The following is a 23,893-nucleotide window of genomic DNA, read 5'->3' on the forward strand; positions in this document are numbered from 1 at the left end:
CGCAGAACGTACTCAACATTCATATAAACGTTCTATTATTCTTATTATTTGTAATGCTGTATTCATTAAAAGTAAGCAAAAATAAATAAAACATCTTATATATGGCAACTTATATATGTGCAAATATATCAAGATAGACATGTACGTTCGTACGTATATTTGTATGTAAGTTTGACCAGAGGGTCATAAATTATCATGTGCGTATTTTAGAACTTACCTTAACCATGTATATGTTAACCATCAGATTTTCTCCCACCTGTATCGGCCATAGTCGAACCAATGTTTTGACTTGGGACGCCGCGGAAAAATTCTGATATATTAAGGGTGCAGCAAACCGAAAATGTTTGGGAACTCCTACTGATAACATTTTAATATATGTTTAAAATCAGAAAAAAATATACAAGATAGAAACAACTAACAATATATTTACATATCTAAAAATATACATTTAAAAATTATTCTTGTGCAGCGATAAATTCAACGAGTGTTCTTGTAGGTCTTCCAGTCATTCCACTTATATAAGGTGCATCATCGCCTGGTCCCATGACACTGGCAATATCTAAATGCAGCCAATCGACCTTCTCAGGTACAAACTCTTTGAGAAAAGCAGCGGCCGTACAAGATCCACCACCTTTGCCTTTTCCCACATTGTTCAAATCAAACGCAGGGTAGTCAGTTACCTGTTTACTATAGTGCTTCCAAAGAGGCATCTGCCAAACCCTGTCACCAGTATTTGCACCTACTTCTTCCAAAACCCTATACAGATCATTAGAATTTGTAAAAACACCTGTCGCGGCATTTCCCAATGCAACGCGCATTGCTCCAGTTAACGTCGCAATATCCAATACCCATTTTGGATTAAAACTACCGCTGTAACATAAAGCATCGGCCAAGATCAATCTACCTTCAGCATCGGTATTATCCACGCAAATCGACTTTCCGTTCATTGCTGTAACTACATCTCCAGGTTTGGTTGCAGAACCCGATGGCAAATTTTCAACTAAGGGTATAAGAACCTTAACGTTCTTTTCAATCTTCAATGAAGCTATCGCCTGCAACGCTCCAACCACAGCTGCTGCGCCTCCCATATCGGCTCTCATTTCGTCCATAGACGCGGATGGTTTTAAACTAATACCGCCAGCATCAAAAGTCACACCTTTTCCTACCATAACATATGGAGATTGATCTTTCTTTCCGTTGTTGTAAGTCAATTCCACAAATTTCGGAGGTTCCACTGATCCTCTGGTAACCGAAAGGAACGAAAACATTTTTTTCTCTTCAGCCCATGCTTGATCGTAAACTTTAACGTCCACATTCAGATCTTTGAAAATCTCTTGAACGCTTTCTGAGAAAATGGTGGGAGTAAGTAAATTTCCAGGAGTGTCAGCTAGTTTCCTTGCCAAATTTTGGCCGTTCGCCTTAATACTTCCTTTCTTCCACAAACCATTCTCATTCTCTCCATTGGAATGCAAACGGACTTTCGGAAGATCATCCTTTTTAGTCTTGTATTCTTGGAACTTCCACGTAGATAATACGCTTCCTTCTGCTGCTGCCTCAGCATCTCCCATAGAATCCACAGAAATGTCCTTAACATCAACAGCTTGTAGAGCCTTGCATCCGACTAAAAATGAATAATAAATTTAAGTTGTACGTACATAGATAACAATTTACCAGTTGCTGCCCTCCTTACAGATTCCTTATCTTGATTGATTCTTTCAATCTGGTCAAAGCCTTTGTTACGTTTGCCCAAACCAACCACCGCCACTGATTGATATGTTGAATCTAAACCCCAAAAAACAAAGCTTTTCCCCTCTTTTACTTGATTTCCACATCTGTAAATCGAAAATTAAAGTTACATTAGAAAACGTATAAAAAATTGAATATCCCAGTAATAATAATAAATCAATAATTATGAATGAATTATTTGATTAGTGCCAACTTAAAACACATGTTTTCATAGGATAACCATTAGTTTATTATGAGATTATTTTTTAATTAGGTAATAATAAATCAAATATCTTATTATAATTTTAAAAACAATTATATAAATTCTGTTAAAAAAAAGGAAAAAATGGAGCAGAATGTAATACTTTTGTTTTCCATTTATTTCTAAATGTATCTACAACAACAATCAATATAATATACTTATAATAAAATTACAAATAATCAATATATGTTAAACTTAATAAATAATATGTTCTTACGTGTTTCCTTCAAATATATATCATCAGTTCTGATCAAGGTCAAGAATGCAATAAAACCAAAAAAATAACTAAATGAAACTCATGATCTTAGTTTCCTGACATCACATTAAGTAATATAAATATGATACTTTTGTGTATTTTTGTTTTGTTTAATTATAAAGTGCATCAAATTTATGGACAATATTAATCAAAAAATATAGAAAATATTTCATCCTTCAAAAATTATATCTTTATACATATTTAAAAATTTATTCACATACATATATACATATATCCAACAAATGTTTTATCAAAAATAAAATGAATTGAATAAAAATGAAATAAGTAAGGAGAACACTATGTTGTGCTTTATAGTACTTTTAGACACTTAGGATTGGCACATATATTGCTATGATAATTATCGCTAGATGAGCAGAAATCCATCGATACCTATTAAGATTGGGATAAAATGTTAGTAAACTGGACACAATTATTTGCAATATTTTCCTACTTTCATTTTTAAAATGTTTGTGCGTATGAATCTAATCTTTCAACGAGTAATTACCGATCGATAGAAAGCCTTAGTTTAAAAAAAGAAACGCGAAATTCTGATTGTCCTAAACATATAATTAACGGTCTAATTAAATCAGTTCTAAAACATTGATGGTTCCCTGACTATTAGCTGCTAAGATTATATTAGAATTCTGCTTCCAACAAACGGCAGAAACGAATTCATTCAATTCATCTTCCCTGCGTTCATGCTCCAAAACACCTCTAGCTGCTTCGAATTTATAACTAAATAGCTTCTTGCTCAAACCCTTATAGTAGACATACAGCGAGTTGTTCTCAGATCCGCATGCAACGTAATCCCCATCAGTCGCAAGTCCAACAAAGTTCTTCTCATTCACATGACCCACAAATGACCTCAAACAATATGGAGTATTTACTTTCCACATTTTCAATTGTGAATCGGTGGACGCGGAAACAATTTCCTCATTGTTGAAGAACTTTACATAACTCACAGCTTTCTTGTGGCCTTTGAACAACGTCAGCGCTTCTTTCATCTGTCTTAAATCATAATAATGAACGCAATGGTCGGCACTCCCGAACGCCAAATGGTATTGGCTTTTGGGATTAAATTTAACACAACAAATATTAGCTCTTGCTTCCAATGTTGCAACTGAGTGATCACTATTCAAATCGTACAACTTTACTTTGGCGTCATCTGATCCTGATGCAATAATCCTTGTATCGATGTTGCTAAAATCAACACTCCAGCAACGTTTCTCATGCTCTTGGAAAGTTTTGGTCCTCTGGCCAGTCGAAGCATCCCAAATGGCTACGGTACCTTCATAATCACTCGAAGCAAGTGTACCTTTGTGGTAGCTATTCCAAGAAACGCACGATATTTTTGAATTGGAAATCATTTCTATGCGAGGATAATGGATGTTAACACTGTCTGTGACTACGACCCCATACTCGTATACCTTAATCCTCTTAGTAACACCGGCAATTGCAAAAAATTCATTATCTTTATCAAATTCAATGCTAGAAACTATTGTAGAATTATTAAATAAATCGCTAGAGTAACTTAAAGTTGCTATAGAGCGTAAAGAACTAAATCTAGAAAATTTTACCAAATCCTCGCGGAACTCGCTCAAACTTGATGTAGAATCAGCTGCTGGTTTGGCAGTTTTATCAGTGTCTTTTCCGAAGTAAATATCTTTTGAACGCGATTGAAAATAACATTGAACAAAATCATCGAAGTGATCGTGCATCCTTCGTCTTCTCGTGGCTAATGACGACAAACCTTGTTTAGAACTAATGTCTCCATCAGATTTTCTCCCACCTGTATCGGCCATAGTCGAACCAATGTTATCAATTAGATCAATCATTTCCTGTTTCATCGCCACAGTTACTGTATCAGGAGCTGAACCAACGGCTCTTTCCACATCCTCCAACGTCGGACATTTACTATGAACTTCCTGCAACTTCTTCTCAACTTCATCAACATCATGCTCAATTATTGATATTTCCTTTAGAATTTGAGTTTTTTGTTCAAGTTTCTGATGAAGTAAGTGCCTTAGAAACTCCAACAACAACTTATTTTGGGCCGCACATGATTCCGCTTCCAACAATTGCTTTCGCTGCGTCAATACATCGAGCATCACATTAACATCTGGTAACGTCAAGTTAGCTGATTCACTGGCAAAAAACTCTCTTAAACGATCATTTGAGTAATCTGCAGAATTGTTTGTACCCAAACTTTCTAAACAGTTTTCTCTAAGTTTATACTTTTTAATTAGATCATTCAAAGCAAAATTTGGAAATACTTCATCCTTGATCAAATTACTCTTGCACTTGGGACAGCATTTATTGATGTCTATGGACTGTATAATGCATGTGTAACAGAATGAATGGCCACATTTGCTTATGTAAGCTTCATTGATCAAGTCTAAACACACAGGACACTGATATTCATGAAGTTTGTCTTCCATTCCCAGGGTGGCACGAGGACGTTTTTTGGGTGTACGGATGGACCCTTTGTTAATGATTGCAGAGCTATGTGATGATGCAGCACTGCTACGTCCATCACGACATGAAGCCATTTTATTGGGTGACAGTAGGATTTTTAAAAGCGAGGACTTAGTAGGAGACTGACCTGAAACATATTTAATTATAATATAATTAATCTACATTATCTAAAATATAGTTTACAACAAATGGGAGTTAAATGGATAACAGTAAAAAAAAATAAAAAATTGGTAACACAAGTTTAAATAGTTTCAGGTCTGGTCAAGAAAAGGAATCAAAGGTAACTAAAATATTACACTATCATTCTAAAAATAATTACAACTAGAAAAAATCTGTATCTATATATAAATATAAATACTAAGGACTTACAATTTAATGTGTTCTAAAAGTTTTCCACCTGATTTCTCATTGAATTTATGGGCAGATTCACTGAGCTGTATATTGTTTCCATCTGCTTCTTCTGAGTACACACCCAATACTAAACCTTTCTAAAAAAAAGATAATCAATCAATTAGACAATAAACGGATTATTCAAACAGTTCAATATTAATTACCTGTAGCGACGAGCAATTCCTTGTTCCAAATTGTGTAGAAGTTAACCTAAGAACTCTACCAGCACTTTTTAAAAAATATGACATTATGCACTTTGACTCGAATAATATATTTAGAGAATCGCAAAATGCTCAAATAATATTTATCTATTAAACTTATGGTAAATTAAAACCAGTCCAAAAAAATAAACGCAACGAACTGAGATTGATCCTTTTTTTGACAGAGCCACAACTTTTTTTCTTTGTCAAATCTATTACGTGGGTGGGAGAAAATGTCAATAATAATATTTCATAGTTCGCCCAGAGATGGCGCCTACCACTTCTTCCAATTTTTCTTTCTGAAAATCTCACAACGACCTTGAACTACTGTATAGTTACATAATGCCAATCTATCTAAACGACTACAATTACGTAAGAGAATATGTCAGATTCCTAGTTTTTCAAAAGTAAAAACTATTGAAAAATATTTAAAATTTTATTTATTTCCATCTCTTGTGCAAAAATAGTATTAAAACTTTTAAAAAAATATCAAAACTTCATATACCTCGCTGTTTTTTCAATAAACTAGGTTTATTTTATATTCATTGTTTTCTTGTTGGCATGCTCTGTCTTTTGTTTTGATATTGTAATATATAATATATGTTACATAACTTTTTATTAATATTATTGCTTATACATATTGATTATATCTGCAAATATCATTATATTAATTAAATTTTAGTTCAATAATAGTTAATAATTTTAAAGTATTTAAAAATAATTAGATATTAAACAAAATGTTCATTTGAAAAACATAAGATTCTGGTTGTATACTAAATATTTGGTTTAAATTATGCTTAAAATGCGTATGTTGGTACGCGTGTTAGAAACAATCAATCATCGAGTGAAGAAGAGATTGGACGAGTTCGACCAAGTTCAGCTGAAAATTCTGGTCGTTTTAGATTATATATTCTATAATTACATATATAAGTTTTAAATGAAACAAACTGGATTTGATTCTTAGAAAGACATTGCAAATTGGAGGATTTGTAGGTATGTTTATGTTCCATTAAAATGGTTGTAAAGTTAGATGACGCCACGCTCTATTATCACTGCTTGTTTACATCTCTTTCAGTTGTTTCACAAAGATGGATAGTCAACAGTTTTCACTATGTTGGGACAATTTCCATGTAAATATGAGCTCAGGGATGCATTCTTTATTAGAAAAAGAGGATTTGGTTGATGTTACTTTAGCCATTGAGGGACAGTATTTGAAAGCTCACAAGATGGTTCTTTCAGTGTGTAGTCCATATTTCCGCAAATTATTTAGTACAAACCCATGTAAACATCCAATATTCTTCATGAAAGATGTTACATATGAAGTTATGAATGACTTGTTAACATTCATGTACCAAGGTGAAGTTCAAGTGAATCAAGAAAATTTAGCAACATTCATTAAAACTGCTGAAGCACTACAAATAAAAGGATTGACTGGAGAAAATGTAAGTTTTAAACTTATTTACTTTCCATTTTTCAAGTATACAATGTTCAAATTGTTCAATTTAGAGAGAAGTTGATGATGCATTGAAAGAAGTTAACTCATTAAAGAGGCCTCCACCTTTTCCTGACGAACCAAGGAATAGATTAAATAGATCAAAACCAATCTCAGCAAAGAAAATAAAAACAACCCAAGAAACACAAGACCTACAAAGAGATGAGAGTTATATAGAGCAAACAAGTGATTCAATGCAATTAAAAGTTGAACCAAATGAGCAAGTGGAAGATGCTGAATCTTATGGTTGGCCTGACGATAGTTATTTAAATGAAACAGAAAATTTACCTGATGACAGTCAAGTTGATGAAGCTGAGGAATGTCATATGATGGAGGAGGAACCAAAACCTGGCACCAGTCTGGAAGGAGCAATCCCCAATCAAGGTATTTGGAGTTTTATTACATTTTATTGTACAGTCAGCGTTCATTTAATGTATATCATTTTAACCCTTTGCAGTCTAAACAATCATTGCTTTCTTGTATTTATGTATTTACTTGTCATATAAGTTTTGCGAAGCTCATCGCGTCGGACAGCAAAGGGTTAATGTACGTCGCATATAGCGCACACGATTATTTTTTGTCGTCCATACGCACGAAAATACGGTTTAAGTTGTGCGTGTGCCGTTTGTACATTTTATATATTCAATTATTACAATGGGTGTGTATTAAATAATGAAGGTCCGAAAAAACGAAGAACTATCACGTTTCAAGAGAAAATAAGAATAATACAAAGGGCGGAAAAGGGCGTGCCGTTAGCGACGATTGGGCGGAGCTTAGGTCTGAGTCGATCGACGATAAATACGATCGTGAAAGACAAAGATCGAATAATGAAACATCTAAAGGGTGGATTGAACGTCCTGAAGACATCGGCAATTCGAAAACGTTCTTGCATAATGGAAGAAATGGAGCGACTCTTGCTGGTTTGGTTGAGCGAAGAGGAACAACGCAATGTTTGCCCTGCCGTTATTCAGGAGAAGGCCAAGCAAATACACGAAGATTTAAAGAATAGCATGGAAGATGGTCCGGACGATGAGGTGTTCATCGCCAGCTCTGGATGGTTTCGAAGATTTAAAGTCCGATCGAAGTTACAGACTATTGATGGAGAAATCGAAATACCCAAGGATTGTATCGAAATTAAAATCGAAGATTTATCAGTTTAATGAGTTGATAGAAAATCATCTTATAAAATAGTTGATAGTTAATGTAATATACATTATGTTATAATTAGAAGATACTTCTTTCTATCCCGAACGTCATTGAGATTCAAATCAAATGTAACTTCGTTCCTGGACTCCTTCACTTCACTTCTGGAATAAAGCGACTTCAAGACGCAACATTATACAGTGGAACCTCTCATAACGAGCAAAATGAAATGTAAGAATAATGACTCGCTTAACGAGCGACGTTTCGCATAACGTGTGACGATGAGAAGAGAAGTCATATTATGGGAAATTTTGGAAAGGATTCGTTAAGCGAGGTTCCACTGTGTATGGAAAAGTTATATAGAAACAATATTTGATGTTGAAACATTCTAACATAAATAAAACACTGTGAATATAAATACACTATAAATATTAAAAACAATATGTTGAAGAACATTATGGATGGAGTAAATAAAATTTAGAACTCGACATATTTTAAAACTTACTCAAAACCAAGAAGTCCTCATCTCATTTAAATTAACTTATAATATACAAGTGATACGATAATTATAATACGACAAAAATATATTTACCATTGTATACATGTAAATAAAGAAATAAATGTATTATTATTAGTTTTTTAATAATTTTATATTATTTTTGTGTGTTAACAAAAACTAATCAATACGCAAAATGGTTTAATGTACATTCGTTTAGCGCACGGCGTTTTAGATAAGCGTAATTTGTACGTTAACTGAGCGCTGACTGTATACGTATTTTTTTTTGTTGCATGGTGCCTTTTAACTAAATTTCATCTACATATTAACATAAATATTTACATTGAAATGAAATTTATTTCAAATATATATAAATACACCAAAATGGTGACATTGAAATTATGTTGATGTTTTATGACATTGCTAATTGTTACAAATAACATAACTATTTTTATAGTTAAATCAATAAGACTATCGAGACAAATTTAACCCTGCAGTGCACGCGCGTGTTAGAAGTCTGAAATTGATGTTTGGACTTCATGTAATGCTTCATATTGTTTGTTTACGTAGTGCAGGTGTCTATTTTATAAGTCGTGATTTCGATTAAGTTTTTATTCTGGGATACAAGTATATTCCGTGCGACTTATGAATTCTAATTCCAGTTAATAAGTTTATTTTGGTAATAATGTTCCAGAACCGATAATACGCAAAACTGCAAATGGACGGTGTCATATTTGTCCTAGAAAAGATGACAGAAAAACAAGAAAATTTTGTACAGTATGTAATAAGTGGGTTTGCAAAGATCACCAGAAGAAAATCACCAGTTATACATTTATTTGTATTAGGTGTCTAAACAACAAAGACTCTTAAATATCTACATTATGGTTTTTCTTTTATTTTTGCATTTTGTTAATATATTTATAAAGTAAATACATTAATAAACATTCTGCTTCTTATTACCTTGTGTACTTTAAGCAAGTAATTAACGTGAGATACAAATGTATACGACGTAACAAATTCAAGCACGAGTACTGGAGGGTTAACTTTATGTCGACTAATTTACAAACAATTGTTACTTAAAAAGTAATAAATAAATACATGGAGTATATATTATATTACGCCTTTACAAAAAAAATAATAGTTTATGCTATCTTTATGCAATATTTGAATTGTCTAGTGTATTTTAAAGTATTGTGATATTTAATCGTAATAGTGATGAATACAAGTTTTTTATAACTTACGTACAAAACTATATCTAGGAATATGAACTATTGTAGGTATTAACTTTTTTTTCATCATTCGATAAACTGTGAATATATGCGTTATATGTTATCTTTGGAATTTAACTTGCCGTGATCAACGATCTCGTAACATTGTGCGTGCGTTGAATCTTAATTTATTTTAACACTTTAAATACGTGTCGTTTTTGTTTGTCTCACCGTTCAGTCAAACATTTTAAAGTATATCCCTCAATCCAATATATCATGTCCCATAAATTTCAGTGTTTTATAATTATTTCAAATAGTATTTGACTTAAAATGTTGATAGAACAAAGTGATACATCAAGTGAGTTATTTTTAGATGAAGATACTTCACAATACAATTCAAGACCTCATCAATTAGAAAGGAAACCAGGAAATATACATAAAATCAGAAAACGCTGCAAGGAATGCTATGTAATGAATGCAAACCAATTTGGACGAAAAATAGCTCTTAGTTGCACCAAGAAGGTCGTAACTTATTGTAATTCTTGTAGAGGAAAACCACATTTTTGTTTAAATTGTTTTAATAAAATTCATTTTTTATGTTAACACTTTTAACATAGAAAAAATTATATTAATTAAAAATTCAATTTTTGGAAAATATTTAATACTGGTATCAAAACTATCAAAATCATACAGATGCATGTTATTTTTTTATTACATTTACATGATTAAAAAAATAAATGGTATTTAAACATGTTATCTTTGTTTTTTATTATTGAATTAAGTTGATTCAATGAATGTGCTTTTGTAATTGTTGTTTGTTTGTTGTTGATGATTTTGGTAAACACATAGTAATAATGAAGTGACTTTGGCAGAATGTAAACGAAAATGGCTTAGCGGCAAGGAATTCATAAACGCAGCAGGTACACGTTGCCAACGGCCGGACGCGAGTTTTACCTGTGGATGTTCAAAGGCAGGATGCATGTTGGTTACTTTAGAACAGAAAAGAAATCACTTTGACGCATATCATCAATTGACATTTGATGAGCAGACGATGTATCTAATGCAACGTATTATCTTAAGTAAACCGGCCCGACGACGGATAACTACATCACGACGTTTTGCAACATTCAAATATAAAATTGATGGAATTGAGGTATGTAAAAATACCATCATAAATACGTTTGGTATAACACATAGGCGACTGCAGAGCCTACAAGGAAAGTTGAAAGAAGGTTTCGTATTCCCGAATCGTGAAAAACATAGAAGTCGATCGCACTTTTATTAAATATTTTTTAGGTGTTTTTGTAATATGTTTGTAACATATTTAATTGAATAAAGATTATTCTGTATTTCCAATGATATAATGGTTTAATTATATTTAGTGCTTTGTTTTGTTATACAAAGCATTAACTCAATAATTCGGTTATTAATAATTATATCAATTATATAATTTACGCAGGCATGGACTAATAAAAAACACAATTGCTCTATGTTATTACAAGAAGTATTTATTGGAGAAGGGACGTTATTTGTTTTGTTTGATCTAAAAGAGCCATTTTATAATATATTGTATGTAGTAGAACGTTAGATCGCCACTTTTGATAGTTAAGTTGAAAGCCGCAATTTCTCATTAAAGAACTGCATGCTCCGGAGCCGAGTGTTGTTGATCTCTAATCCAAGTAATCATATTAAAACCAAGTGATTTTAACATTTAAATGTCCCATACATTACCCAACTTTAACTAAATGACGAACATATTTTATGCCATAAATGCAACGATTAATTAATATATTATATAGTTCGACGATTGAACAAGGTCTATTATTTAACAGTTTTCACCGTACATTGGAATTAAAAATGTCTATTTACAATAATTCAAATTGGTGACTATAATTAAAATGTAATTATTTATTTCATTTACAATAGTTACAAAAAATGATGGACATTCGGAAATAAATTTTAACTTGTCCATATGGATGGACAAACTGTAGTCGTTTGTCCTTTGTATGTATGTAGGAGCATGTATAAATTAAATTATCTTTATTATTAAGCTCAAATAATCTTGAGATATTTCAACAGTTCTCTTAAATATTAATTAATTAATAATAACAGAAATAACAATAAAATGATAAAGCAAACAATTGCTTCTATTGTTGAAATTTAACAAAATATTTGTTTTATAAGAGAATATTTTTGAAGAGAAGTATAGTAATTATTGTAATACCTGTAAGTTACATCGTGGGTGGTTTAATATTTGTATTCAGATACAGAAATTTATATAATTCGAATTCCAAATGTCACTATATACAGTTCATAATTTATAAATTTACAAATGTATAAAGCAATACCAAATGTATACGCCAATATCTCGGACTGTTTGAACCGGAACTAATCGAGAAACTAAATAATATAGAAGTAAATTGAATAAAAATATACTTGTATAGAATCAGACCATTTTCTTGTATAAAAAATAACATAGCGTACTAATAACAATAATAAACAAAATGTATCATATACCTAAATACAAAGAACAATTGACTATTTATTTAAATTTATTCGTAATATAACATGGTCATTGGGCTATCGACCGAGGTCTTTCAGCCCGAATTTATTTTTCTTAATTAAAATTTAGTTTGTTTCGAAATTTTCAAACCGAACCGAATCGAAGCTGCATCGATTATAGTATTTTTGCTAACATTCGCATTTTTGTGATCTGTACAGTTTGAAGTTTTCCATATAATCAAGACAATTATCCATCTATTTATTTTTTATGAGCCCCTATGTTCTGTTTTAGCAAAATAACTCTTGTTAAATATATTAAAATAAGTGAAGGAGCATCATATTGTCCGATCCTGATCACCAATTGGTCCTAGCTCCGTTTATATACATTAACTTACACTTATTGATGCTTATGAAATACATAATGAAGTACAAAAAGTTAAATTAGTCTCTGTTACAATTTAAATTGAAACAGATTACAGCAATTTTTGAAAACTCAGAAAGTCACTTTGATCGATATTGTTTTGGAGGAATCTTAATGTCCAGATCACATCATCTAAGACGACAATGCATTGATTACATAAAAAATAATGAGAAGGAAAGACGAATTGTTTAGTACAGGGGTTTCCAAACTATGCGCTGAAAATTGAAGAAAAACATCTATTAAATTTAGCTCTGAGATAGACCAAAAAGGTTGGACAATACGTGTCCCACGGCCCATCAAAGAGTCAAAGGGTATATTTATAATCTGTATTATTTAAAAGTACCAAATAATACATATTACGTACACAGCGTGCGATTATCTCTAAACTAAAATAATTATAACTGCATGCAATTATATTTATATGTTACAAATGTAATAGACTATTTTATTACATTTTGTAATATATTTTGAATTGTGGTTTAAACATATATTATTGTTTACAATACTACTCAACAAATTAAATTTCATTAAATTTTTGGTCGATGTAGCTATACAAATGATTATCATTGGGAATAATCAAGTGGAAAACAGACGAAGAATGGGCAGACGGCTAAAACGTATGAAGACCACGTTGAATGTTGGAGTCCATTTACCAATAGAAGGACCAACAAGGAGACGGTGTACCCGATGTGCGTTAAACAAGATTGAAAAAAGGACGAAACTCTTGTGTGAAATGTGTAAAATACCATTGTGCGTTGATTGCTTTACACCGTATCATACATAATCATGCATATACTATAATGTAAATAAAATATTGTTTGTTAATAAAAGATGAAAGCAAAATTACTTGGGTAATTTTTCAGTGGAAACCTGCTTTACAAATGAAAGATAGAATTAACTAAAAATCTATATCTTTTTACAACATTCACTCTAGTCAGGTTGCTTTGAAACTTAAATTTATACAGTTTCTGCTTTAATCTGGTTGAATTCGTTTAATTTAATATATGATTCAAATGATTTTTTTTGGTATTTATTTCACTTTTAGAAATTGGCCAATTGGTTTGCCTAAAATAACATAAATTGTGGATTTAATCGCCACCAAATGAAATTAATTGATAAATATGACGAATCTAGTATAGGAATACCAAAGGCTTTAAATACAGAGAGCAGGCATTTTGCAAAGATTACACGTAAAGTGGAACTACAAAATGAAGGAATTTCGATATTTATAAATGTAATATACAATACAAAGTAGTTGTTTCTACATAACGCTATCATTTTTTTAATAGTTATATAATTATTTGTATTTACAAATGTTTATTAATTACATAATATTACATAATACATTTTAGAAATATTCACTATTTAACAGGATACAAGAGTATCCCAGTGTTCTTCAAAGTGCGCAAACATGCATTAGTTTGTTTCTTTCCGTACTAAAATGAAGGTGTCCATTTTCAATTTTTAAGTCGTAATTAAGTTTCTGTTCTGGGATACAAGTATATCCCGTGCAACTGCTGAGTTCTAATTCCAGTTAATAATGTTCCAGAATCGAAAATACGCAAAACTGGAAACGGACGCTGTCAAATTTGTCCTAGAAAAGATGACAGAAGAACAAGAAAATTTTGTACAGTATGTAATAAGTGGGTCTGTAAACACCACCAGGAGAAATTGGCAATTATTTGTATTAATTGTGTAAACAACAAAATCTGTTGATTATATTATTTTATATAATGTTTTTTTTCTATTATTTTTGCGTGTTTCAATACATTTATAAAGTATGTAAAGAAATTGAAAACCATATCTTTCTTATTACCTACAATTGTGTACTATAAGCAAGTAGTTAATGTGGGATACAAATGTATCCCACATGACATCTGATGTAATAAATTCAAGCGCGATAGGTTAATTTGATAGGTTAATCGAAAGATGTAATAATTTTTCATATATTAAAAACCGCAGAAGAATCCTTACTAGTTTTTTTTAACTATAAACAAATATAAGAACATAGATAAATATGACAAAATTGTAAAACATAATTTTGATAATCGGTAATCGGTTTTGCCAATATCTCAAACAGTTTGATTTTATAATTTTTAATGTGCTACAGATATTTGCTTAATGCCGGGTTGTGGCAGATTATAAATAAAAATACAGTATCAAAAGCGCGCAGTAAACAACCACGTCAAATGCACGTACGACATATGCGCTCAAGCAAAGGAATATGTAATTAGTACATATATTGTATAGTAATGAACATATGGTTGTATACTAGTGAATAACCTGAAAGTTTGTGAATCTTGTCGGAGGTGAATCAGGTGAGAGTTCAATATAGATTTAACCTGTCTTAAGGTTTAAACCGAGACTGGTCAGATATTCCGGTAAACCAGAACTCATGTAAATATTGGCTGTAATTGTACCTTATATTAATTTATTTTATTTTATTTATTAATTTTAATTATTCAAAAGATGCAATAATAATTATATTAACCCTTTAAGTGACGTTATATTCGTCATGGTCTCTTGTATTGCTTAGTTATTATGACGAATATATTCGTATCATGAATATTCTTAGTGTTTTTAATGATTATATCGAATATATAAGCGTAATCGTTCCTAGCAAATAGAAGGGATATGCACATTACAAGTTTAGTCGAAAAAAAAAACGGTAACTTCATTCTATTTTTGCTCTTCAATTCAATATATTTTATTCTAGATCTTGGAGAAGCAATTATAGAAAAATATGCCGAAAAAAGACATCCATCTACAGGAAGATCTATAACGCCGCAACCGTCTAGACTTGTTGAAAGACATTTCCCTTCGTTTATACCGCCGACAGCAAAAGCTAAACCAACGAAACGCTGCCATGTGTGTTATAAAAAAGGAATTCGAAAGGAATCGAGGTATTGGTGCGAGGAGTGTAGAACGGGATTATGTCCAGCTTCATGTTTTCAAATTTTTCATACCAAAGAATAAATTCTATGTTATCTAATTTATATCATTATGAATAAATATAATATTTCTCACAAAATATAAATATAATTACAATCCTATAACTTCTCCTTCCTGTTTGTAACTTTTATTACATTTGTTTTTATAAGCTATTATAAATGTTGTGCAGAATGTAAAACATATTCATCATAAATGACGAATATATATGTTAGCTACAAAAATACGTGGCCACTGGAGGACAGTACATCAAACTGCTTAACTCTTTGAGGTGGTACACGCAATGAACGACCTTTTGAACATGGCTTGTAGGACAATATTATAATTTTCTACAAAATGTACAGGAAAGAGAAATTTAATTTGGTTGGCTTATCAAGGGATAAATCTGGGTTAATGGGTTAACATTACATGAAAACTTTAGAATAATTATTGTGAGGGCAAAGACCTATGGTCAATAGTCCATTGCAGCAGTTGCATTCTTTTATTATTGTATAGAGTTTATTATTGAATATATTGATGCAATAAATATTATTTTTTGTAAATTTAATTTTTCAAAATTAATAGCTGGAAAATTAATTTTTGTAGCCATGGAACGGACTTTATCACAGAAACGAAAGGAGCATCTTTTGCATGACGGCTATAGGCTACGTAAAGACAGGCTCATGGCTGATGGGAGTACTGCGTGGAGATGTTCACGAAAAGGTTGCCCTGGCCGTGTGAAAGTTAGTCCGCATGATGTTGTCATTGTTACATCAGAACACAATCATGCATCTGATCGTGATCAAAATGAAGCAATGAAGATCGTAGCAGAAATTCGTCGACGAGCAGTAACGACCGTTGATAATCCTAGAGAGATCATTCAGAAATCTGCAGCTACAGCTCCTTTGGAAGTAGCCAGCCATCTTCCAGATTATACGGCTGCTCAGCGAATGATACAACGACAACGGAAGCGAGCTGCTATTCTTGGTCCTGCCAATTCACTCGCCGACATCGTCGTTCCAGATACTCTGAAACAAACAACAAAATAAATTAAATTATTTTAGGGCAGAATGACCTATATGGTCAATAGTCCTTTACAGCAGTTTAATTTAATTGTTCTATTGAGTTTTTTTTTATTTTGTAATTTATTGTTGCAATAAATATTATTATTTTATATAATATGCCTAGTAATATTTACCGCTTATGTCGTACGTGCATTTGACGTGGTTGTTTTACTGCGCGATTTTGTCGGGTTACCAAAAATAGATTTAAAAAATATCCATAAATTTACGTAGGTAATATCAAATCCTTGAGCATTAGTCTTTCCGCTCTTCAATGTTTTGATAACAAGATGTTATAAGAAAACTATTTGTAAATCTAATACAATTACAATTTATAAAATTTATTTATATTACCGAAATGGTTTTGTCAAATAAATATGTTTACATTTAACATAATTAAATATTTGTTCATTAATGACAAAGTTCAAACTTGGACTCAAATGAAAATATATACATGTCTATGTTTTTTTAAACATATCATTTTATCATTAAAAAAAATGTATTATAACATTCTTATAAATATCAAAGATATACAATAATTATAATAAAACAAAAAAGATCATTTTTAAGAAGCTTAAAGACGAAATGTACAGCTCTGCATTAAAACATAAAAAATGTGATTTCTTAAAGATTTTCGTTGCTGCAGGATTGATTGAAGCTGCACTACCAACAATTTCCCAGAACGAAAGGATCAGAGCATTTTTACCGCACAAAAAGTTCATCGTGCCACCAGAAGTTCGATATGCTCAAAACGTACACATGCCCTTATACGGAAACTCTCTTCGTTGCAATCTCTGTAGTACCAGAGCACAACCACATCGAACAAAGTGGCAATGCGCCACGTGCAGAGTTGGACTATGTTTGAGTGACAAAAAGAACTGCTTCATGCAATACCATTCCATTTAAGCAAATTTAAAAATTGATATTATGATATTAATTGTGATCATTGATGATTGGCTAATTAATTTATTAGTTATTATATTTTTTTTAATGTGTACTGCGAATGTATTAATTGATTATTCCAGTACGTGGACTGGGTCCAAATATATATACATGTAAATTATAATTTTGATACATATACTTATTTGCTTCCTTTCCTTGAATATTTCATATGCTTATCATTTTATTTGAGCTACAGAGACAAGTTAATAATAATAAGTCTTAAAACCATATCAAGCTAAATTAATAAGTACATATTAATTTAGCTCTCAAAATATGAAAATATATTAATATAATATATTGATTAACCGATTGTTTATTATATTTTAAATAAGCGGCCAGAATTTATAATAACATATGAGTATAAAACAACAAATATTAATTGGAAACGAAACTTCCTAACCCAGTGATGTTTGACTAATGTGCCGTGAACAATTTATAATGAATTCAATTATTTTCCCTGATATTCAGTACAATAAATGCTATAATTTCAAGTGTGCGTTGAAATAAAAAAAGGTTGAAAAACACTGAATTAACTTAATTTGTAAAGTGTATAAAAAACGATTTAATATTAAAACTAAATTGTTTATACATTTCAAACAATAATATTCAATAAGTTAAGTATACTGTGAATTTAGAATAGAGCAACTAGTTTTGGTAGCAAATATAGTAACAGAATAATATATAATTGAAATTTTAAGCTTATTAGTAGTTTAGTGAACTTTTAAAATAAGAAATAATAAAAATGACATTTAATAATCAAATAAAATTACATATCTAAGTTTAAGGAACAAAATAATTTATTTAAATATTTTCAGGACGTCTAAAATTACATAGACATTTTCCTGATTTTATATTAGGTCATTAAGTTCCGATTTCGATCAAAGTTTGCGTCTAAACTATCAATACAGTTTTTTCCATCTTGAAGGTAGTTTGTGGTGATAAAAACCGCGAAACAACAAGTTGGATTGTTATAAATTCTTCAAGTTAATAATGATTACGTATTTACGATTACGGTACTTGATTTCGATTGTTGTTAATTTGTAAAGATTATGATGGTCAATGCAATGTTCAATATTATATTTTTTATGATTGAGACAGGTTAATCAAATATTTATATGTTATTAGGTTTTTCAGATGTTGCTATTTGGAAACAAAAAGATATTCAATATACGTCACCTATTCATTATCTTGGAAGCATACCGCCTACGTTAAAAAAATCCAATCCAACAAAAGTCTGTCGTGTCTGCACTAGAAATAATCGAAGACGTGAAACTAGATACCAATGTGTTGTTTGCGTAGAAAAACCGGCTCTTTGCATAAATTGTTTCAAATCTTACCATGAATAAAGTATAAATTTGAGAGACATTTTTTTTAATGTGAATATAATGTCCAACATTTACAAATCATAATCTTTCTTTTTTGTTTTGTATATAAAAGCATCTTCAACAGGTTATATCCTATTCGTATTTAACTATAAAAGAAAAGAAAACATCAGATACATCAGAATATAAAGAAACAGTGCTATGACTAATCAGAATAAAGGAAATATATATAATAAAGGTGTATGGCGCCTTTAATACATCAGCATTTTTCGCAGCGCCTCAAGTCAAAGCATTGGTCTATCTCAGGGCGGATTTTATGTTAATAGCAGTTTTTCTTCGATTTTCGCGACGCCCCTGTAGCAGTCACGGGGTGCCGCGACGCACTGTTTGGGAACCCCTGGTATAGAGTTTTACTCAATGCAGGTTGATTTATCTTTAGAAATACAAAGAATAATTGTTTCTACAATTTGATTCTAGAGCTGAGCACAATACTATGTTAATTTTCAGTACGAAAAGAAATTTGCAGTTAAAAGCGCGAAGTCTTTTTCATCAGCTGTATACGATACATGGATTCAAGGATAAAATATTGCTTCCATTAGTTTTTGCATTATTGCAATATGTATCTCTACTATCTCAGCTGAAAGTATTGGAACCGGCTATGTCTCCGCAATTAATAACTATACATTTTGAGACCGATGATAAATGCTTGCAGACGCTTCGCAATTCGGTAGTTTTTTCCATTTTTCACAAAGAATATTTCTTTCTATTCAGAATAATGGATTGAAACAATTGATGCTAATTTTGTTTTAAACATACGGATTTTAGCAGCAATTGCATTTGTGTCCACTTGATTTGTGACACAAAAGTATTCCCAAGAAAAATGGAACGTACACCAGCTTGTTCTTGAAGGATTAACAAGAACAAATTCTTCTGTTGAGAGGTGGCATAGAGCAGTGCTACTTATAGCAACATTTGAAAATTTATCGATTGCATTAAAAAGAACAAAGTATTCTGATGAGCGAATTAATAGACTTGTTAGTGCATACAATCAACGGGATGATATTGTTGATCATCTAACAGGTATAGCGCATAATTTTTCTTATTAATAATGTTGTAAATATTCCAGTTTCTCAGTATTTAAGTATTCCAACTATATGTAATATGTTAATATTAAATTACATATTTTCATACATGTGTTTTGTTACCGTTTTTATACAACAGGTAACAGAAAAAAAGATACAAATGAAAAGAGGTATTAGTGAAGTATCTGCAACATTGGAATCTGTGCCTTGTTTTAAAATATAATTAAAACATTTTATAACAAAATTATAACAACACGTTTTTTTGGAATTTACTTACTATAAATTCTAAAAAATGAAATGAATGAACCTGAAAAGAATTCGAAATATGTTGCAATTTATTATAGGCAAATTATTGCCTATTACATGAGAATAAAATATTTTTTACAATTTGTAAGAACTTGTTCAATATGCTCATATTCCAGAGTGTGCATCTATAACCGATTGAGATATTTCCCGTTTCGAAAAAGTTTAGTTAATGATAGCGAAGAATTCCAAATGATTTAGTTCACGGCGGGGGCAAAAAATTAAAAAATGTTGGAATTTTTATGTAGGTTAATTGTTTTAATTTGAGCGTTATTAAATGCATGAAGAATGAAATACAGTTCTCACTTTTACGAATTAATTCTTCAAGATACTAAGCTTATTAGTAAATAAAATAGAAACACCTTCACATTACGTTATATAATGTTATTGCATCTATGTATAGCCCATTATTAAGATTATGAATAGAAAAGTTTCAAAAAACGATGTTATTTGAATATAAATGTGCATTATTCGAATGGGAGAAACGTTAACTAGGTTTATTAGTTTTTATGGAAATTTTGTAGCAGCAATTAATTTAAAATGAATTTTACCTACAACACATAGCATAATTTAATGAATTTTTTTTAATGATTGAAAAAATCTTCGGGAATAGCACTCACTATCCAGCACCTATCATTAATTTAATTGTTGATACAATGATATTTAATTTCAAGATTGTCCAGGGGATCCCCTAGGTAATTTCGACCACATGAGGGACGTAAATGTTTTGCATTTTCCCAAGAAAATACACAAACGAATAAGATGCCGCTTTTGTTCTCAGATGAAAAAGCGTACAGCGACATGGTATGTTTGCGGCCTCTGCAAAGATGAAAAGGGAAAAGAGATTGGATTGTGTCCTAACCCATGCTTCCAAATATTTCATATGTGATTCTCAATTCTATATTTATATTTTATTTTTGTATAAAAGTACACGAATTAAAACATTCCTGAGATTAATATACTCAGTTATCTACTTTAAAGTATAATTAAAATGAATTTGTAACTTGAAAATGTGCTTTATTTGGAATGAATTGTACAAACGCGAAATTTAAAGAATGCGATTTATATTCTTTGTGATTGTGATTGTTAAGATGATGTATATGTAATAACATATATTTAATACATGCTTATTAAAAGCAATAATATATTTTAATTTTATTATTATATAAATAACCAAAATCCAACTAAAAAATATCATTTACAATCAAGTTGTTTTAGCATCTTGACTAATTTAGATGAATATATTAGTGCGGTGCGTGACGTAGTGTGTCTTCGTTTATACATTACTTATTGTTAATAATTTTGGTATATTTTATTACTGAAATATTATTAATAAGCCTAAACGCGTTTTTTAAGCTTTATTATTTTGTAATTCAATTTGTGTCAGTGGCATGTTTAAGTGAAGTTTAATTATCTATAAACATCCATGTTTAAAAAAATAATATATAGAATATAAATAAATGCATTTAAGATATCTGAAAATGTGGATCATCCTAAATCATTAAATATATCTTATTTTTTTTATGAAATATAGATCTACAGTAATTGGTAATAAATGCGAAGAAATTAATTGAATGTTGTATGATTATTCCAATAGATATTCAGTACTTCTATGAGCTTGATGAGGAGACAAATTTAACTAGTTTGCCAAAGAAGCAGAGAACCGCACGGAAACTAATTCATAACGGATATGCGTATTATTCCTCAACATCAACGTCGACGAAAAGGTTAACTGGAACTATTAACGTTCGAGCGCAGGCTAAATGGAAACACGTTCTTTCAGATACTTCGCGTGCCAACTGAAAAAAACAACACGATGTCCGGGAACCGCATATCTGAGGATGAACGTTCTCGACAATCTGATCGTGAAACGCGAACACAACCATCCACCAGATTGGACATTGGACATCAAATGCAAATTCGAGAAGGAGATTCGAATGCTGTTGAGCAGTATACCAGAAAGCGCTGTTAAATATGTGTACAAAAAAGCTGCGGAAAGGTTTTGTACATAGCGTTATCATTCCCAGCAAAACCAATACCGATATGATTTTTAGGAATCCCAGAGGCGCAGCATTCTTTCCATACGACGATGTCTTTAGAAGGAAAATGCTTAGATGGCGCAAGATCGATAGCCTAACCGAAGCTCCATCCCCATAAAGAAACTTACATCAACACGCAATTCCATTAACACTGTTGTTTTTCTGTATCTAATGAAATATAAATAATTCATTCTGTTACTGTGTAGTTTATTATTATGTAATTTTTGTTTTGTTTGCTTATGAGCATCCTGAGGAGACAAAATTTTAATCGCATTGAAACTTTCTATTGTTAGATTTCGCCCGGCGGACGAAGAAGACCAGAAAAAATGTTTACAGGGGCAGACGGAAACCGGAAATGCCACGTTATATTGTAGACGGCTTTGTTTTCCACGTGAACATTATTAAAGGCTCACCGCCTATGACGTAAGTTGAATGCTTATACATTGATAACAGCGTCTTATGCGCAAAATCTTTTAGTTACTTGAGATGTTTGGAGTATAAAAGGTTGGGATGTCTGGCGAGAGCAGTGATCCCGCATAACGGAACCATAAACGATATCAAGATTAAGAAAGAGCACAACCATCCTCCGGATTACGCGGCCGAAGAGAAGATCGTATTTTTGCGCGAATTGAAGGACATGATGCTCAGTAACGAATCGATAAGCCCTAAAGAAATCTATGAACATTTAAGCCCACTGTATTATAAACCCAGTACAACTTTTAATTATGTATTATATTTTATTTTATACATTTTAGATATCCCAATGCTGCGAGAGAAACATCTTATCTTTCCATAAAAGCGAAAATGAACAGATGGAGAAGGATTAACGATGGTGAAAACATGGATTTAAAAAATATTATTTGCGAGGATAATACAAATGAAAATGATAACGAAGCGGAGGAAGCCGCTCAAAATTTGGAGAATAATGATGATTTGAAGTAACATTAACACGTTTCCAGCTTTTGTCTACTTTTAGAATAATCTTTTCATTGCTAAAATTTGTTAAGAATAAACTTTCCAATATGTTTAGTTTTTTTAGATGCATTGTGTGCATATTTGTTTAAAAGTTTTATTACCAATGTAATATTCAATATGTTTCAAATAAAGGTAAAAATTTCCCGAAAATTTTATTTCCAAAAGCTTATACATTCATAATTATTGACAATTAACCTAATTATTTCCTTTAATAAAAACTAACAGATTGCATTGTGAATATCAGATTCGTTTTCAGTTGCGTTTAAGCATGTATGTAATAAGATTAACACAATTACTAAAAAATGATCTTCAGCTCGAATTGAAAAATCATTTTACATTTACCGCCTATGATTTAATTTACCTCCGTTGGTCTGCTTGAACTTTAAATAACTTTTACTCTACATAATTAATGAAAGTACTAAAAGGAAGTGTCTAATGTGTATATATGCGGAATTACTGTGAGATACGAGTGTTTGATATAAATAAGTGATTAACAAAGTGGACGAGTGACATTATTATAATGCAATTTTCATTAAAAAGAATATACATTGAATATCATTATTTTTCTTTTTATTTCTAGGATTTAATTTTTTAATAAAGCCGAACGGGAAGCGAAACCTCATTTACCAAAAACACATCTACGAATTTGCGAACTCGACACGTCAACGTTT

The 23,893-nt window shown here is 31.1% G+C and overlaps 2 protein-coding genes across 7 annotated transcripts; one reads left to right on the forward strand and one right to left on the reverse strand.

Annotated features, from left to right (window-relative positions):
• Positions 1-405: 405 nt before the first annotated feature.
• Positions 406-5,496, reverse strand: LOC108564346 (E3 ubiquitin-protein ligase RFWD2-like). 2 transcript variants are annotated; one of them, XM_017923363.1, is made up of 4 exons: positions 5,273-5,496; positions 5,088-5,206; positions 1,672-1,832; positions 406-1,621 (listed from the first exon to the last, which is right to left on the reverse strand). In XM_017923363.1, exons 1-4 carry the CDS (start codon positions 5,354-5,356, stop codon positions 456-458), a joined length of 1,530 nt encoding a protein of 509 aa, XP_017778852.1. In that variant the 5' UTR covers positions 5,357-5,496; the 3' UTR covers positions 406-455. The 2 variants fall into 2 exon arrangements, with proteins under 2 accessions (XP_017778852.1, XP_017778851.1); XM_017923362.1 differs by lacking the exons at positions 406-1,621; positions 1,672-1,832; positions 5,273-5,496 and adding an exon at positions 2,511-4,845 and having other exon boundaries at positions 5,088-5,174.
• Positions 5,497-6,141: 645 nt separating this feature from the next.
• On the forward strand, positions 6,142-23,281 carry LOC108564345 (modifier of mdg4-like). Of its 5 annotated transcripts, none has more exons than XM_017923356.1 (6): positions 6,142-6,301; positions 6,384-6,750; positions 6,815-7,184; positions 22,541-22,670; positions 22,725-22,943; positions 23,003-23,281. In XM_017923356.1, the coding sequence occupies exons 2-6, from the start codon at positions 6,397-6,399 to the stop codon at positions 23,187-23,189; spliced, it is 1,260 nt and encodes a 419-aa protein (XP_017778845.1). In that variant the 5' UTR covers positions 6,142-6,301; positions 6,384-6,396; the 3' UTR covers positions 23,190-23,281. The 5 variants fall into 5 exon arrangements, with proteins under 5 accessions (XP_017778845.1, XP_017778847.1, XP_017778850.1 ...); XM_017923358.1 differs by lacking the exons at positions 22,541-22,670; positions 22,725-22,943; positions 23,003-23,281 and adding exons at positions 21,806-21,935; positions 21,992-22,207; positions 22,263-22,426; XM_017923361.1 differs by lacking the exons at positions 22,541-22,670; positions 22,725-22,943; positions 23,003-23,281 and adding exons at positions 10,520-10,800; positions 13,119-13,174.
• The last annotated feature ends 612 nt before the right edge of the window (positions 23,282-23,893 follow it).

Source organism: Nicrophorus vespilloides, unplaced genomic scaffold (assembly GCF_001412225.1).
Source record: "Nicrophorus vespilloides isolate i.1.1-1 unplaced genomic scaffold, Nicve_v1.0, whole genome shotgun sequence".
Taxonomy (NCBI): domain Eukaryota; kingdom Metazoa; phylum Arthropoda; class Insecta; order Coleoptera; family Silphidae; genus Nicrophorus; species Nicrophorus vespilloides.